General features: G+C 35.6%; 1 protein-coding gene across 2 annotated transcripts in view; it reads left to right on the top strand.

The window, feature by feature from the left end:
• RTTN (rotatin) overlaps nucleotides 1-11672 on the top strand; it is a 79110-nt gene extending 67438 nt beyond the window's left edge. Inside the window, exons 43-50 of one of the 2 annotated variants that reach the window (XM_018082027.2) lie at nucleotides 890-967; nucleotides 2445-2571; nucleotides 4351-4550; nucleotides 6354-6621; nucleotides 7856-7959; nucleotides 8323-8392; nucleotides 9967-10046; nucleotides 11522-11672. In XM_018082027.2, coding sequence (XP_017937516.1) covers nucleotides 890-967; nucleotides 2445-2571; nucleotides 4351-4550; nucleotides 6354-6621; nucleotides 7856-7959; nucleotides 8323-8392; nucleotides 9967-10031 — 912 coding nt within the window. In that variant the 3' untranslated portion in view covers nucleotides 10032-10046; nucleotides 11522-11672. Of the gene's footprint in view, nucleotides 1-889; nucleotides 968-2444; nucleotides 2572-4350; nucleotides 4551-6353; nucleotides 6622-7855; nucleotides 7960-8322; nucleotides 8393-9465; nucleotides 9921-9966; nucleotides 10047-11521 lie in introns of those variants that run through there. The other variant, XM_018082016.2, reaches the window with a different exon arrangement.
• The last annotated feature ends 6458 nt before the right edge of the window (nucleotides 11673-18130 follow it).

Raw genomic sequence — 18130 nt, 5'->3', positions numbered from 1 at the left:
TACTGTACCTGACTTTCATTAACCTTTGGGGGATAGACTGTTACTTCATTTCTAAATGTCATCAACTGTGCATGTTATGATTTATAAGCATACATTATTGCTTCACCTTGTCTGAGATTAAGCATAAATCCTATTTTACATTTTTGTTCCTTTATAAGGCAGAAATAGTATGCTGTGGTGAAGAGGCTTGTTGGAATTTGATCATCTTTCATAAGTGTTTTACTGTGTCAACCTTATAGAAGTTAGGTCAGTGATCATTAGCCTCCAGCGTCACAGCTCTATCATGAAGATGGATTTTTTGTTTACTTGTGTACTTTAATCTCAGTATAGTACCTCACTGTCCAATGGTCTGTATTTATCTTCGTGATATTCTTATCAGGTTGGAAGCTATTTCCTTTATTAAGGATGGGAGGCTAAGACCCTGGGAATATAAGGATGGATTGGTCTGACCAAATGTAGAGATCTGCAAGACAGAGTTAGTTTAACCTTGTTTTTATCTGAGAAGCACCTTTCTTTTTCCTCGGGAGTGATTCATTTGACTTGTTTTAGATGTCTTTAGGATGGAACCAATTCTTGGAAATGTTCCCAGCCATTCTTCATTAATTGTAAGAGAAATGGAGCTGATGTCTGCATTTGGTCAGATCGGTGCCCCTAGAAATAGTCTCTGTGGGTTATAAGAGAGATGAGGATGACTCTAAGTAACTTGTTATAAATGTCTTTAGTAAATATGAGATGAATCCTACCTGAGGTCAGAAGAAAACTGTGGAAGAGATGTGACCCAAATGTTAATGCCTTAGATTTGCACTTCTCCTTAGAAATCTCTTTCTTCCTTGTACAAAACTCATTCTGGTCCTATGTTGACAATCTTCAATTATTTTTCTCTGGATAGGAGGAGAACCTTCTCAAGGATTTAAGGTGTTCTATGCAGCTCCTCAGGAATTGTCTCTTTCAAAATGAAGAATGCAAAGTAAGTATTCTTATACTGAAGTAATGTGAACACATTCAGTTAGCTAATGAAGATAATTTATTTTCTACTTTGAAGCTATTTTCAAGCTGGCTAAATTTAAGTTTAATATTAATAGCAGGAAATGCTTCAAATTTCACTATTATTCCCAGTTTCCAAGAATATTTCATACATGCATTAGGAACTCGATGGTCTTATTGAAACATCATCTCCCAGTGGTTTCAGATGGCTATTATCTTTTATATCCACTTCTGTTTTGCTTAATTAAATAATTCTAATTTTCAAAGCATATGATATGAGAAAGGAATGTGGAGAAAAGTGTGGGACCACCAGAAAGGCACATAGAAATAGCTTCAGATCTTGGAAAGTGGTTTCTTCTCCTTATTCCTCTCTCCTTATTTTCTTTTCCTTTCTGAAAGACAAAAAACCCAAAACAAAAAACCCAACTCAAACAAAACAAAAAACAAACCCTAAATAATAATTTACCATTTACTTTTCTTTATCTGAGTTAAATTGCACTAATCTTCCACAACACAGTTTTGTTTCCATCTTGATTTTTTAAAAATAATTTTCTTGCTCAGAATCTTGAATTTCTTCTTTTCATTTCACATTCTTTATCTTTTTCTCTGTTCTTCTAAAATTCGTTTCAACTTCAGTTCTGCCTAGCTGTTTTTTCTATGGGTAAAATACTAGATTACCTTTTCTCATTTTTTCCTCTATTCTTTCTGATCGCTGTTCTTGCTCTTTCGTATTGCTGATACCATTCACATATTTATTTTCATTTTCTCTTTCACAGTTTAATTTGTCTTGGTATCATGTTACTTGTGCTATTTATACAACTTGTTCTACTTTTAGCACATACATTAGTGGAACCACAAGATTTCCTGATTTTCCAGAAGTACCCCTTTTCTAGGGCATGTATTAGCATTCCTTTTGTATAGAGAACACCTGTTTCTGAATAAGCAATCTAATTATCCCTAAGATCCCCATAACTTGGTTGTGCCATAATCTCAGCTAAAATTGTTATGGAATGTTTTTCTTGTTTTGATCAGGACCTGCAGAGACAATTGCTTGCAGAAGATAAGGAGGTTTCTGTCGATAACTGAAGATTTCTATCATTTGCTCTGTACACAACTGCATTTTTCTATTTCCATGCTTTTTGAGTTCCAGTAATTACTTTAGTTGGAGTTGAATAAAACTATAGAATAGAGAGCTCTTGAACAATCACAGTTGGAATGAATAAGTCTTTACTTTTGTTTGCATGTCTCTCAGTAATTGAAAACATGCAGGTTTTCGCTTGCATAGAGTTAATTTCATTGGTGTTGAAATGAAGGTGTCAGTTCTCTGTACAATCTTTTAAACCATAAGATAAAACATAAAGATAACACAACGTAAGATTACAATATGCTTTTGTCACTACACTTCATTTTAAATGTATTTAAGAGTATAGTAGTTTAAATTCTTCCTCATGTTTTTGCAGGTGGCAGCGCTCAAAACTCATCTCGTTCCTGTTCTTCATTCACTGTGGCCGTGGTTTTTAACTGATGACTCCTCAATGCAAATAGGTCTGCATCTGCTTTGTGTCTACACTGCAAACTATCCTGCAGGTATGAGAGTCACTTTGTGATGTAAAACATAAAAATATTTTTTCCAGAATAATTAAGATGGAAACCATAATAAAAGTAAAAGAAAGTTTATTACTACCATAAAAGGAAAGTATAAAAGCCCTGGTTCATCAAAGTCTATCAAGAGTTTTGATTTTAATACATTCAAGACTTTTATTCAGATCCTGTTTCAGAGTGTTGGATTTAGCAAGACTACAACTGTACTGAAGGATTACGTAGCATTTAATTCAAACCATTATGTTTGAAGGTTTCACTGAATGTCCTACAAAGATGAATAGTTATGTCGTAGAAGTACTACTCTAGGAATTCTTTGATAGAGAACAGTGTATGAGTACATTACTTCACTCCTTATTGAGAACATTCTAGTTTTAAAATAGTCAATATTAAATTTAATATTTTGTACTAAATTTCTTCCATTTATTTATGCCTTCGACTCAGTAGCTTGCGTTCATATATTTTTCATAAGGATTTTCTTGTTCATTTGAGCAAACTTATCTGTTATTTCCATTGATAATTATCCCCACTACTAGAAACCTAGTAGTGGATTTTTTCTAGTATGGATTTTTCTTATTCCATATCCTGGTTATTCACTCAGAAAATGTTTTGCTAGTGCCTTGAAGAGACATATAAGTGTCTGTTCATTTCTCCTTGTCAAGATACAATAAAAGAGTTAGCAAGGTTAAAATATATTAACTGAAAAGTCTCTTGAGCTTTTTTCACTCTTTTTCTTAAGTTAATGTCTCCAGACCTAAATGATCTTGCAATGGCTTTTTTTTCATAAAGAATTTTTTTTAATATGGACTGAAGAAAGCTCAAATGTCTAATAGTCAACCACAGGGTATAAAATTTAAATATAGTGTCGTGTCAACGTGGGAGAAATCAAGCTGAAGTTCTGATGGTCTTTCTTGTTTCTTAACGCTGAGTGACTCTAGACTACATTTTTTTTCTTGCTGATGAGAGCAAGTGTTCTCTGATCAATCATGTTTTTTCTTTCTGTTCAGAATAGCTGGTTTATGAGGTGTCCCAAATCTACCTACTCTGAACTGGTTAACCCCTTCTCCTCAGTGTAGTCAAAGAAATGCATATAGATATTTGTAACAGTTAAACACTATCTCATTTTTGTTTACTTTTGCCATGGCAGAAGTTAACCTTTGTTGCAGATGGCAAATGCCACTAGACAAAAAGGTTTATATCTGTATTTGTGCATAAGCATCAGGCAGGTAACATAGTTGTTCCCTGCTGCTGTGTTAATTTGAGCTTGTAGCTCTATAGCCTAGGTTTGTGCATGCTGCTGTTGTACAGTGTAATGACAGGTGCAGACAGTGCTTTTATTTCTCAGAAAAAATATACTAAAAAACTTATATTAGTCCTTTCAGATTATACAGAGACATCTGTTTTCTAAACCATTTTCAGAGGATCCCTTCAGATTCTGTTGCCAAATAATTGTATAATGCCTTATATACAATGTTCCAGTTTTTAAAGAGACACTCTGAGGCGGAGCAATGGCTTCTATTTAACAGCAGAATCGCCTCTTAGATTTTGGAACAATAGAACAGTAGACGCCTATTCCAGTAAACTGCCACATTCAGGCAGGTTTCTATTTAAAGTATGTCCCATTTACTTCATTGTGGTTCAAAGAAAAAATACATAACAAATCCTTTCAAAAATTCCATCTCAACTTTAAGCAGCTGGATGCTCTTTCTATAGGTTTTCTTTTGAATATACATCTGCATTTCTAATATGATGTTTCATTGCTTTAAGGTTGTGCTTCACTTTGTTGGACCAGTGGTGGACAATCATCACTTCTGTCTGCACGAGGTGCAGCTGGCAATTCATTAATGCATAACATCTTGAGATTGGCTTCCCAAGTGTCAAATGATAACAGCCCAGTTCAGCAGGTGGTCTTTTGTCTAATTTCTAACCTTGCTCTGTCTCATGACTGTAAAGGCATTATTCAGAAGGTAAGTAAATAATATTCTTGATTTTAGCAATGTGATGGTTGCAGTTTTGTTTTTAATAAATGCTTGTCTTTCAATATGGAGTGTCCTGTGATCATGTAGAAATGCTTCTGCAGGAATCAAAACCATTTTGTCTTCTCAGTTAGTTGTGTTACCGTTCCCTACAAGCAACCTGAAATTCATAGTCTGGACAGATGCAACCTTTTATAACCTCTCAGTTTCACTGGGGTGTAAAATTTTTAAAACCCATATGTATAGTAGCAATCACTATTGGATCATGAAAGTGAGCATGCGGTAGAACAAACTGCACGTGAGTAAACAAGAAATTAAACGTATTAATCATTAGGTATACTGTGTGAAACATAATCTTTATAGAAGTTTTAGGGAAGATGTCCTACATGTCAGTAGTTGGATGTTAGATAGAAATCTATTCTTGTTACACAAATGTATGCAGTGTCTTATTATTTTTTAATTTGTATACAGAATGATCCTTTCTCTGTTTTTTCAAATGTTATTTGAAAAATCTGTTTCTCTTAAACTTTGATAATTTGAATTAATTCAACAACTTGGGAAAAGAAGTCAGGCCATGTTGAAAGTCAGCCATGTAGTGACATAAGATGAGCTAACACAAAAGAAATTAGAAAAAGTTATTTATCTTTATCATATTTTATAGTAATTTAACAATTGCAACCATTTCTTTCAATCTCTATTGACAATGTTCTGTGCATGGACCTGTTAGAAAATGCAGGGGGAAATATGATCTTTTTGTGATGCTAATTATGTAAAACCTAATCATAAAGTTGGAAAATGGCTCATATTCAAACTTTTTGATAGAGATAAAGAATTTGAGATCTTTTCTGTAGCAACTGTTATGTTCTGTGAATTGTTCTTGCTTTTACTCTCTTCAGAGTTTCACTTTAATGTGTTAGTCTTTGTTCTCTCTCCTGAGCTCTCCTTTCATAAGTGTAAGCAATGCTGAATAACTAATTCCATCTGTGAAAATTAAATTACCAATATTATATTCATGTGAAGAAAACAACGAGTTTGTATGGTGGGTTGTTTGCTTTTGACCAGATGCTTGTATATATTGTCAAGGTTCAGTGAGATGGGGAATTTATCATCAGTGAGATCAAGGACTTTATCATCACAGGAATTTGTTAGAACATCTCCCTCTTGTAACATGGTGATAGATTTTCACCTGCTCAGAATCTCCTTAAAGTGGAGACAAACCCTGAGATAGAACTGCATTGATATGACATACAGTTTTTCTTCATATCTTGCAAAAATTAAAAGGATATTCCTCTGGCTGTCAGTGAAGGGAGGAGTGGTGCTGTAGGTCCTTATGAGTCACTTCCAACTTGAGATGTTATTAACATTTGCTAATAACACATGCAATAATAAATAAGAAATCAAGAATACATTATCTGAGTAGTGCAGTGATTCACTTAAAATGTTTCTAGCTTATTTTTGGGCAGAAATGCTAAGTGCAAAACAGAAAACCTATATAGTGGTGAGAATTAGCCTTTAAAGAAATATATCGTACTGGACCCACTTTTATTTATCTACCCTGCATAAATTATTATAGAAGAAAATTTACCTCACCATATTAACTTTCTAAGCAGGAAGTAGATTCTTTTTCATATGTAATTCTTTCAAAAGTCCTTGACTAATAATGAGTTGCCTGAAATATGTGAATGAAATGTTAGTACCAGTTTTTGGGGAAGTACATAGATTGGAAGGTCAAACAGCAGCAAACAAGCCATGGAATACTGTAAATTCTAACATCCTTTTTCTTTCTTTTGACAGAGTAACTTCCTGCAGAACTTTTTGTCTCTTTCATTACCAAAAAGAAGTAATAAAAATCCTGGTAATGTGTCTACTCTTTGGCTAAAACTGCTACTGAACATATCTTTTGGAGAAGATGGACAGCAGATGGTCATGAAGATAAATGGTTTTTTAGACCAGATCGTGGAAATGTGTAAATACAAACACAAGAGCAGCCAACATCTAGCACTTCTTATTCTACATAACCTATGTTTTAGTCCAACTAATAAACCAAAGATATTAGGTAATGGTAAGTATCTAAAGGGAATACATGCTGTTGTATTCTGAGAATATTGTGGCTTCCAGAAGACTATATTTTCATTGCAGTTTGGGTTACTGACAAAGAACTCAATTGTTGCTTTTTAGAAAAGCATTTTTATAAAAATTATTTTTGTAGAAGTGATTACAGAGCACATATTTTGGCAGAGAGGCAATTAAAATAATAAAAGGAAAAGCAAATAAATAGTTTTAAAAAGAAAATCAAGATTCATTGTGGGATAGATCATTTGGATATAGTAACACATGAATTAAAGAATTTTTGCAGTTTTCTCAAACAGCAAGTTTTTCAGGGAGGATTGAAGGATTCCTTGTGTCAGTCAGTTTGAAATAACTGAAGGTCCTATGTTTCAGTTGGACAAAGCCATATTAGCTCCTACAAGTCATGGATGTTGAGACAAACTATTTTATGTCTTGTCATGTGTGGAAAATGATTATGATAATGATAAAGGTATGATCATGGCATATATATTTAATCTAACAACACACACAGAACTTTTTTCTTGGTGGTTTGTAAAAGGCATGTTTCTTTCCCCCATTTAATTGCAGAGAGAATGCTCTTGTCTTTGTTATAACTTCTCAGCAGGTTTTCCATAGTGTTCATGCTTTTTATTTTTAACTAAGATGTGGATTTGTTGCCTTGATTAAGCATTTATTATTCAGTTACATAATCTGTGCATCTTTGTTGTGAAGTGAACAAGCAAATTTGAAGAGTCTGGCTTCAGAGCAATGATAGAAAATTAAGGCACCTACACTGGAGTGGCAAATATTTCTCATTGGTTGCAAATCATCTGCATAATAAGTATGAAGGAAAATAGAAACATCTTAATATCCATCCTGATGTGGTTCTAATTGTGGCTACTGGGAGTTATAAAACAGTTTCATGGCTTACTCAGTCCCTATGCATAGCTGATGGCTGTACATAATGTGTGTGTTTTGTTTCTGATGGCTTAATTTTTTAGCATTACTTGTCTTTGTTTTGCTATATTGTTTTCAACATTTCTTTCAGTGTAGTCTGCCAATTTCATGAGCATATTGAAATTTAATCAATAATAAAGTTTCTGTAATTCCTCTGCCATACCAATACTTGTCATAAAACTAAGTGTACTCCAAGCATTAATAAACTGAGGCATGTAAATATATTAATGTACTTTTGATTATATTTTCTAGATACTTTTGGGTTCATTTTTTTTTATTTCTCTCATTAGAGCAAGCGATTGGAGTACTGTCTGCCTGTTTGGAAAGTGACAGTCCTTCTGTTCAGAGAATAGGAGCAGCTTCGCTTTGGGCTTTGCTGCACAACTATCAGAAGGTTAGTATTTGAGAAATGCTTGAAAAAATTGTAATGTTATACTTTTATGCTGTAAACTGTAATACAGTAGTCTCTAAGTAAATAATAATGAATTTTACAGTAGTCATTCGATTTTATTTTAGTTGTGTAGCTGCTGAGTCTAGGAGATTAAACAACGTGATAAAGAAGTGGCTTGTCCTCTGTAATTTGTGACAGCTTATATAAATGCAATCTGTATGATAATACAGTCATATGTTAATTCTAAAATTCCTGCATCTCATGCTCTGCTGAATTATTATCATTCTCTAAACTTTGCTGTTGAAGTGTGATCATGTGGAGAAGAAAGTCAGCTCATTCTATTTTGTGTGTCTGTGTGTGCTACAGGCAAAAGTGACTTTGAAGAATCCATCAATAAGGAGAAGAATAGATGAGGCCTATTCTTTAGTGAAGAAAAGTAAGTCTTACTTACACCTAAGGCCAATTCTTTATTTTTCCATCATGAAAACATTTAAATTTATGTCATTGCAATAAGTTTTTGTTGTGCTACAAGTTTTTTAAATTATACTTTTATCTCTAAAATCACAAGGAGCAATATGGTTTATGGTTAGGCATCCTATAAATACAGATAGAGAAAAATGCCTCTTGGTTAACAAATTATAAATAAGACCCTGGGTAATTGCTAAGATTAGTTTCTAAGTGTAGATCTGATCATGCTTGTAACAAAATTCTTTATTTTCACAGTACAGGTCTGTGTTAATTCCTAAATTTAGTGATAAGAAAAATTTTTCTTTTAGCATTGACTTTGCTTAACAGTGGTCAGCCTCACAGTGTTCAGCCACAGAGAGAAGGGTTCCAATCTTAAAACAAGTACAATGAGTAACCCGACATTCTGAAAGCTTGAGATTTTTTGCTTAAGTGAATGAGCATAACTATTGTTTGAATAGCTTCGATGCTGTAGGTTCAGCTTGTTGAATCAACAAGGTGGAAATATGCAGCTTTTACAGACTAACACCTCATAACATTAATCCCCGTTTACTTGCATACTACTTTAGAACATAAAGTCCTAGACTGAACTATTGATTTTTAATTCAATAAACATTTACGTATCAAAATATGGTGTATAAAAGATTTTATGCTGTAATTGTTATAGCTTACAGTCATGTAATATGTCATCAATATTGTCATCAATATTTTCCTGCCTTAAGGTTCTCAACTAGCCTATGCTATAAAAAGTTTGATCACTTAATAGTGATAATTGAACTAAAATGGTAAATTGTCCTTCTGAGTGCAATGGTGGAATTTTTCAATACGGCTTTTGTTATTTTACATTTCCTTTTTTGTCCTATCTGAAGAGAAAACCAAAACAAACCTTGCAACATAAAGTACTAGTGTTTGATTTGCTACTCATAATGCAGAAGTTAAGGTCATAAAGTAAATTCTAGCAAGGGATTTGGTACAATCTTTGGAAAAGTAATTTTGTATTAAGTATCAACTAGAAATTCAAATCTTGTTTTTTCTTCCTTTTAGCTTCTCCACAGCCAGAAGAAAATGAACTACATGCCTACTATGTAAAATGCTTGGAGAATATAGTGCAGCTTCTTGATTGTTAGTGACATCAGTTGACTCCTCATGTTGTACTTGAACAGCTTGTTCAATGGGAGCCTGAAATTCAAGGAAAGCACTTCTGATTCACAGTTCTGTGGCAGCAGCATATGTGCTATGGAAGAAATTTATGAAGCCTTTGAGGAAGGAGTTCATTGCTTTGAACCAAAGAAATTGCACTATACGTGGTTCAAACTATTTATTCTGTAATCCCAATGGGAAATTATAATTATGCTACTATGTAAAGTATGTACACAAAAGAAGGAATGTATAGGGGAAAGGATGTGAAAAATCCATAATTTTCTTAAATTATGCATTGAAATTGTTACTGTATAGTATTAGAGTTTCTGGTTTGGATTGTTCTTAATAAAGGGGTTTTTGAGATCAACATTTGCTGTTGGTGAATTGTAATTTTTAACATTGCAGGTGTGCACAGTGTATGCTCAGATTCAAGAACTGAAAATGTTGACCGTTGTGTTGTGTTATATTAGGTTCAAAACAGCAAGGTATGTGTTTCAGTTTTGAAGGAGATTTCAATTCAAGATGCTAACAATTGAAAAAGAGCTCTTGCTGATATTACAGGTGACAATTATGTTAATATAGCAGTTTATTTAGGACATGAGGTGTGTGCATCCATTTTAGTTACATTACAATGCTGTAGAAAATATTTGAGAAAAAAAATCTATTGGTTTCCAGTATATAAGCACTTCAAATCTTTCACTTGAGGCAAAACCCCCTCTATTATGCAGGCCTGTGTTGTCTTTTAAGTACTACTATGTAACTATGGTCCTAAGTTTTTCAGTATTCTATACTGAAAGAGTTTGAGGGAAAAATGCATTGATCTCTGAGCACCACAGTTTTTCTGACCATGCTTCTGGAGTATCTAGCAGGGTGTTTTAATTTCTTTCAACACATAAATATTTTATTTAAGTCAGGGTCAGAGATAAGTGAGTTAATTCAAAGCAAAACCTGAGTAACACCTCTGAAAGTTATAGCAGGACCATGTCTATCTGTAGTTAGTCTTTTCTTCCTAACTGGGTGATTTTCCACTGACAGGAGATTTTTGTTTGTTTGTTTGTTTTGCAATGCTTGTAAATTATTCAGCTGACTGTGTGATGCTTATGGCTGGATCAGGTCATTACTAGAAATGTAATTATCGGCTGATCTCCCACCCCTCCAAGCAAAAAGCAGGGATGGACCACCAGAACCCGATTCTTTTCCACTTGCTGTGTTGTGTGATGATTGTATTTTGTAAAGTGGTTGTTAAATGCTCATCCCATAGTATTGCAGAACAGTCAGCTTCAGGGCAGGACAACTCTTAAAAGCAGGCAGCTCTGCAAGTCAGCATTTGCTGTCTGTGCTCGAATGGGGAGGTCTCTTCCCCTCGTACTGGTGGCTGCCGAGTCTCTTCAAAGACTTATATTTCAGCATACTTGATTGCCACGGTCCGAGGGGGAGGGCTGTGGGACCGCGACACTGCACAAACGGTCCGACTCAAAGGTTGGAGGTGCGATGGCCGTTCACTGAAAGTGTGCGGGGGTTTATATAAGCTCTGGCGTGGAAAGGGCAAGAAAATGGGGTGGAGCATGAGACAGACAACCAGGGGAACGATTAGGAGTAGGGAGTCAGGAGAAGAGGGAGGAACTGGGGAGGAACTGGGAGAGGAGAGATGTAATGGTAGCTCTCTCCACACTGCAGCTTTTTCAGCTAATCAGAGGGAGAAGCGGGGAAAGCAGGGAACAGACAACTCCTGGCATGCCTGGGCAGTACAACTGTAGGGGTGACGTACAATACACATTTGAAACTACGTAAGAACTGTAAAATCCATATAATAAAGTCCTTTTTCAATTGTTGTATATCTTTTTCCATGCCCGGAACTGTTCCCACTCTGATTCCTGCTCCTCCACACTTGATTCCAACGATCTTTCTCATAGTTTCTAAGTCAAAATGCAGATAGTTTACCATATTTTTTCTGTTTCAGAGACACAAAAAGTGAGAGCACTCAATGCCAAATGATTTCTAATGGAGGTAACCACTCCCACGAGGATGGTGAGAGCTCATTCAAAGCGTAGAAATATGCGTGGATTTCATGGGGTGACATAGGGCTGCAGAGTTACATGACTTCATTAAATGCAAGTACAATATAATAAGACCACAGAAGATCTGGATGCTTATTTTCTATTACACATTTCTATTTTACTAAACTGTACAAGTTCTTGAAGAAACTATTCATGTTGAAAAATCTGGATAAATTACTAATACATTTGTTGTTGCAATAAGCCTTAGTGCAAGTGCTGTGTTTACCTCAAAATGAGCATAGCTCTATCTGCTATTTTCTCATTATTTTGCAACATTTTACAGTTATGGAAAGCAACTGTAGCAATGGCAGAAGTAAATACTTCTGTTTGCTATTCTGGAAAATGAAAATAATTTTTAACCTCTAAGAGCTAAAATCTCTATAGTCACTTTGTATATGCTTTAAACTTTTCTCTTTCAATATTAAGGAAAGGGCTTTATGTGTTTATTTAAATGACAACTCTGCCTTCATCACCTTTTCCCTTGAAAATTAGGGACATACAGTGGCTGCATCCTGTCTTCCTGCATTTTAACAAAATGAATTATAAAATGTTAACATTTATATATATATATACATAATTTCTGTTCACCAGCACTTAGACTAGCATAAATAGCCTCACAATAACCTTTAGTCTTAATAGCTTTCATGAAAGAAAATGAAAATATTTAGACCACATTCACAGTTAAATAGAATTTTGAAGATCCGGCTATCTTGAAGGATGTGATATTTATCATGTTTGTGTTTTCAAAGAAAATTAAACTCTAAAATACCTTCAAATTCTAAAAGCTGTAAAATAATTTCTAACCCTGCAGAAGAAAGTACAATTAAAATGAAGATGGATTCCCTGAATAGACTACAGAATTTTAAGAGGTAATATTCAACTTTCATCTAGTTTCCCTAATAAAAGGCATGGCTGTGCAAGCTAGGAGTCTCTTGAAAATCCTTATCCAGGAGAGCACAATTGCCATTTGCACTAAGTGCAGATATATCATGCTCTTACTTGGTTGCTTTATCTTTTATGATAAGCTTGTAATCAAGAAAGAAGTTATTAAATTCAAAAGAAGTAAGTGCATAAAATCCACTAAAAATGAGGCTTTCAGATTTTTTTTTAAGAGGGATGTGTCATCTAGTGCATGTTCAAATCTTTCAAAGAAATAATTTTCGCTTGAGTGGTAAAAAATTGTAGATTAAACTTAAATCATTTAGTTTTGATTGTGTGTGTTCATGCAAATAGAGCTGTTCATGACTTGCTGATGAAGTTTTCAAACCTTTGAGTAATAGATTTTCAAGCCTACTTGAAAATCCTCAGAAAAAATCATTTCATTTATGAGAAAGGAACTATTTGCTCTTCCAGCAATTTGGATGTACGGATTCTCCTCACTCAGCAACTACACAGCCCCAGATAGAGTTTTCCATTGGTTCCCCTCCATATCAAACTTGCAAATTACGGCAATTATGGACTTGTGGCAGCAGTACTGGCCAGACTGGGGTGGGGAATTTTCTATACTGAGACTATGGTCCAGCTTTTTGTAAGGATTTCCCTTCACAGTAAAATAGAAGCTACTGTGACAGCCTCTCAAATTTGCTTGTCCTTCAGAGAAATATTTTACTATCTTGCAGGGGGGAAAAAAATGTTTAGCAGACACAGAGAGATTGCTGTCCACTGGGGAATCTAGGGACACTCTACACTTCATTTGAGGTTTCTTCTGGTTGCAAAAAAAAAAAAAAAAAAAAAGGTAATTCCTTCAACTCTTTATCCCAGATGGCTCCTAAAGTAATCATTTACAGCTACACTGCTGTGATAGCAGTCATACTGCCTTTACTTTAGGGTAGAGAGAGAGTTGTGATAAATATAATTTCACAACACTGCGGTCCTCGTAAGGCTCATCTCTTGGCTGCACTGTGGAAGTTGTGCATTCTGCATTTATCACCTCATCATCATCATTTGGTGGTTAGCTGACCTCATTCAGCAATTCTGTGTGGGCTCTGGGCATTCCCAAGGCCTGGTTACTCTCCTTGTTGTGTAACCAGGAAGGATTTGGCCCCATGGGTGAGGGTCAGTCTGTGCCCTCTGGCCTCAGTCCTAGCTATTCTTGGGCACATCTTAGTTATCTTAGTTTTGTAACTGGTGTTTTAGGTGCTGAACATCAGCAGTAGGGGTTTTACTACTCAATTTTGTATTCAGCTGCATGTTGCCCTCCACCCTTTCAACCCTATGTCAGCTACCACAACATTTTCAAGATAAAAAAAAATACATGGAAAAACTGGTCTCGTTTTCACTGAAGAGGAGATTCTCAGAGCCCCTGGTTTCCTGCATCCAAAATGGAGACTGTCTGTGTTAGATTTACAGCAAATGTATGTGCTCAGGTTCACAAAGGTACTCATTCCTCAGGAACACATGGACCTATTTTGAATGATCCATCCAGATGTAATGTCATCATTCCGGCTTCTTTTCTGCTTGCCAACAGGACAATAAATTTGCACATTTTTAGATCCCAGTTCTTAGTGTTTACTATATGCATGCAAGTCTTTGCTGAGCAGAAATGGAATTTTAGTAGAAATCAGTATGGCATATGACACTGTTGTGTTCAAAATGGAAGTGTTGGAAGACGGTTGCAGTTAGATGGGGTTTCAATAAATAGATGATGGAGCTGTTTGGAAACAAGTTCATTATTTGTTCCACAAAATTTTTACATTTCCTTTCCACTTCAGCTGGAAGTACAAATAATCTACTTTATAAAGAAATAAATATAAAAATATATTTTGATTAGTGTTACATTTTTTGCATTTTTCATGTATTTTAAGATGATTTTAGTTTTTCAGAAAATTCTAATAAATGTTTAATAACTTCAGTGCTAATGTTTTTCTGCTTTTTTTCTGTCTCTTTTTCTTTGTTGTGGATTACTGACACACCATTATCTACCTTTTAGATCCAGGAATACATTATTTAGAACCTAAAAATGTAAATTCTTCGACCCAGTGATTCTGTTGAATACACAAATCTTGAATTTGATTGGACATTTCTAATCCTTAATATGAACAATTATGTAATTGTTCTCAAACTATCTGAAATAGAACGTTGATTCTTTTAAAATTAAATAAGAAAAAACACTTTTCAGTATTCCTTGGTTTTTAATAGAAAATTACATAGTTTATTACAATTTTTCTTGTCTTTTATTTTTTTAAGTAGCGTATGTTATTTTTTCTACTTTGCCCACCTTAAGACCAAAATTCATGTGAATTTGTTGAGATCTTCTGCTACCAAATGTAGCTGGTGATTCTCAAGAGGCTAGCAGGTATCTGTTGGTCTGGGTTTGCAAAGCATACCCCTTTTGATATCGCTAAGCTGTCAGAGATATGCCCCTGCAACTTAGAGAACATACTTTTCTCTGCAAAAAGCTGAACACTTTGCTAACCTTGCTTCCTTCTCTCACAAAACCAGTGCAAGAAGTTATCAGAATTAATAGCTGTGACCATTATGTATTGCAAACGAAAATATTTCATTAATGCTAAATTATACATGTTAAAAATTGTGCAATGTTCTAAGTACTTTACAAAAATGTATCACCGTGTGTAAAGTGTTTAAAACTTTTACAATGTTTACAAGCAAGATTTCTTTGTTCATATTGGAATACTAGTTTAATAAGCATTTTGTAGAAAACAAAACATTCTCAAATGTGGAATCTCATGTAGCTGATTACTCAATGGGTAAAAAACTGACTGGAATGCTGGACCCAGAGAGTTGTGTTTAATAAAGCCAAATCCAGTTGGTGGCTGGTCTCTAGCAGTGTTCCCCCAGGGTCAGTTCTGAGGCCAGTCCTATTTAACATCTTTATTGATGGTCTGGACGTAGGGATGGAGTGCACCCTCAGTAAATTTGCAGAGAACGCTGAGTTGGGTGGGAATTGATCTGCTCGAGGGTAGGAAGGCTCTACAGAGAGATCTGGACAGACTCGATCAGGGGGCTAAGGACAACTGCATGAGGTTCAACAATACAAAGTACTGGGTCTGCACTTGTGCCACAGCAACCCTATGCAGTGCTGGAGGAAGAGTGGCTCAAGAGCTTTCTGGCAGAAAGGGATTTGAGTGTACTGATTGACAACCAGCTCAGTATGAGCCAGCAGTGTGCCCAGGTGGCCAAGAAGGCCGATGGCATCCTGGCTTGTATCAAGAATAGTGTGGCCAGCAGGACAAGGGAAGTGATCATTCCCCTGTATTCAGCACTGGCAAGGCCACATCTTGAGTACCATGTCCAGTATTAGGCCTCTCACTTTAAAAAGGGCATTGAGGTGCTGGAATGTGTCCAGTGAAGGGCAACAAGGCTCATGAAAGGTCTATAAAACGTGTCTTATGAGGAATGGTTGAGGGAGCTGGGTTTGTTTAGTCTCGAGAAGGCTCAGAGTGGACCTCGTTGCTCTGTACAACCACCTGAAAGGAGGTTGCAGTGAGGTGCGAACTGGTCTTTTCTACTGTACCTGCAGTGAGAGGATCAGAGGAAATGGCCTTAAACTGAGACGGGAAATTCAGATCAGATATTAGAAAAAAATTTTTCACTGTTAGAGTAGTCAGGCATTGAAATAAGGTTGTCCAGGGAGGTGCTGGAATCACCATCACTGGAGGTGTTCAAGAGGCATCTGGATCTGGCATTTGGGTGATGCCTTTTAGTGGTTTAGGGGTTACAGTGACAGTACTGGGTGGACGTCAGACTGGCTGATCTTAAAGGTCTCTTCCAATCTTGATGATTCTAGGATTCTGTTCTAGGGTTCTATAATTATGAGTAGTCTGGTATCTCATGTGTGCTATTTTGTTTACTTGGATGTAGAGAGACTTTATGGGATATGGTGTAAAAAAACCAACCCAAACCACTTTATGAACTGAAATAAGCAGTATCCTTGACTCAATAGCTATTTCACAATAAAGTTTTCCTGGGAACAAACCAAGTCTGGTATAGCTGAGATCACAATCCATGATGATAGTATTGAAACTGACTTCAAACTGACAGGACAGAATGCATTCATCTACATCTTTTAAAAGGACACACTTGTCAAAGACTACTGATTCACTTCATTTAGAGCAGGAAACTCTGCATAAATGCAGTTTCTAAGTTTATTGATAAGAAGGAAAAACTGCAACCAATTTCCAATTAATTTATTGCTTCTCTCTAAAAGTGATGGAAAAGCTGTTTTAGATGGACCTTAAATATTCTTGGTCTGATGCTGACAAGGATAGCAGAAGTTGATTATTTTTCTCTGATTTTTGATATTATACCATTTTGTGCAATTTGTCCAGTCTCACCTGGACAGAATGTTTGGAAAAGAAGAAAGACAGTCAAGAAAATCTGCTGTACTTCCTTTCACAGTTAATGCAGGCAAAGTCATGTCTGCTTTCAAAAGAATCACCCTACGAGGGGATTTCTGACTCCTAGTTTCAAAGCTGTAGCTGTCTTGACAAACCTGAGGTTAATAATCCCAAATCATGCATATTACATGATTGGTTTCTAAAAAAAAAGTTTAGCTAGCTTACTGTTTAAAAATAGTAATTTATTATTGTCTTTAACAATACTAAGAGCAGCAGAAAAAGAAGTAAGGACAAATAAAACTAACTCTAAAAGTGAATAGACTCATAAGAAATTTGGGGGGAAAATTTTTTTTCATATGTGTGTGAAATAAATTTCTCTCATCAGCCAGGCAGGATAGACTGAGTAGCAGCAGGTTCTTATGGCCAGTAAAGAGCAGTTCTGAACCTACAAGCAGTACTTACCCATAAATACTTTCTGTAAGAGCTTTTGCAGGTAAAACTTGTATCTATTCTCCTTCTTTTTACATAGGAAAAGTGCTTCTCAAACCAACAGGAAGCATAGGGTATTATGACACAAGAAACCCTGCTAGCACATTGAAGGTTTGAAGCACTTGAAGCCACCAGAACACAGGCTGACAATTCCCGGTGCTCAGGTAATATGTGATTTAGTTCACTAGAATACGTAATAAATATGACTTGCAATTTTTCACTGGTGTTTCACATCTTTCTTTTAAAAAGCCAGTTTTAGTAATGCTCCCTAATTGGGATTATCTTCAGAATACTGACCTGGAGTTGAAATATATATGAGATCAATAGCGGCAGCAAGTGCCTTTTAAAACCAAATCTTTTCCTTCACCAAAATACCCATCACTAACCCTTAAGTGGCAGTGCAGATCTTCACAGAGACAGAGCAGAACAGGAGATGGGGGGATGTCCTCACAGCCTGTGGCCTGGTGTCTTACACATAGTGGGAGTTATACCATCTCCTGTGTCTGTGTTTTAGATCCAGGGGTAATAAATGTGTGTTATTAAAAACTTTATAGCCAGTTTAGATGGTGTCTGCTAACTGAGTTTAACAACAAGATAATAGGTCGTCAGTTTAATTTCCTGTGTAATGCTGCGTCACAGGCTCCCACTGACTTCAGAGATCACTTGGCGTCTGAACAAAAAAGCTCTGACAGAACAAACAAACAAACAAACAAACAAAACAAAAGC

This window comes from Manacus vitellinus, unplaced genomic scaffold, assembly GCF_001715985.3.
Source record: "Manacus vitellinus isolate BGI_N305 unplaced genomic scaffold, ASM171598v3 scaffold_1_pilon, whole genome shotgun sequence".
Classification (NCBI taxonomy): domain Eukaryota; kingdom Metazoa; phylum Chordata; class Aves; order Passeriformes; family Pipridae; genus Manacus; species Manacus vitellinus.
This window is presented reverse-complemented; position numbering and strand designations above follow the sequence as displayed.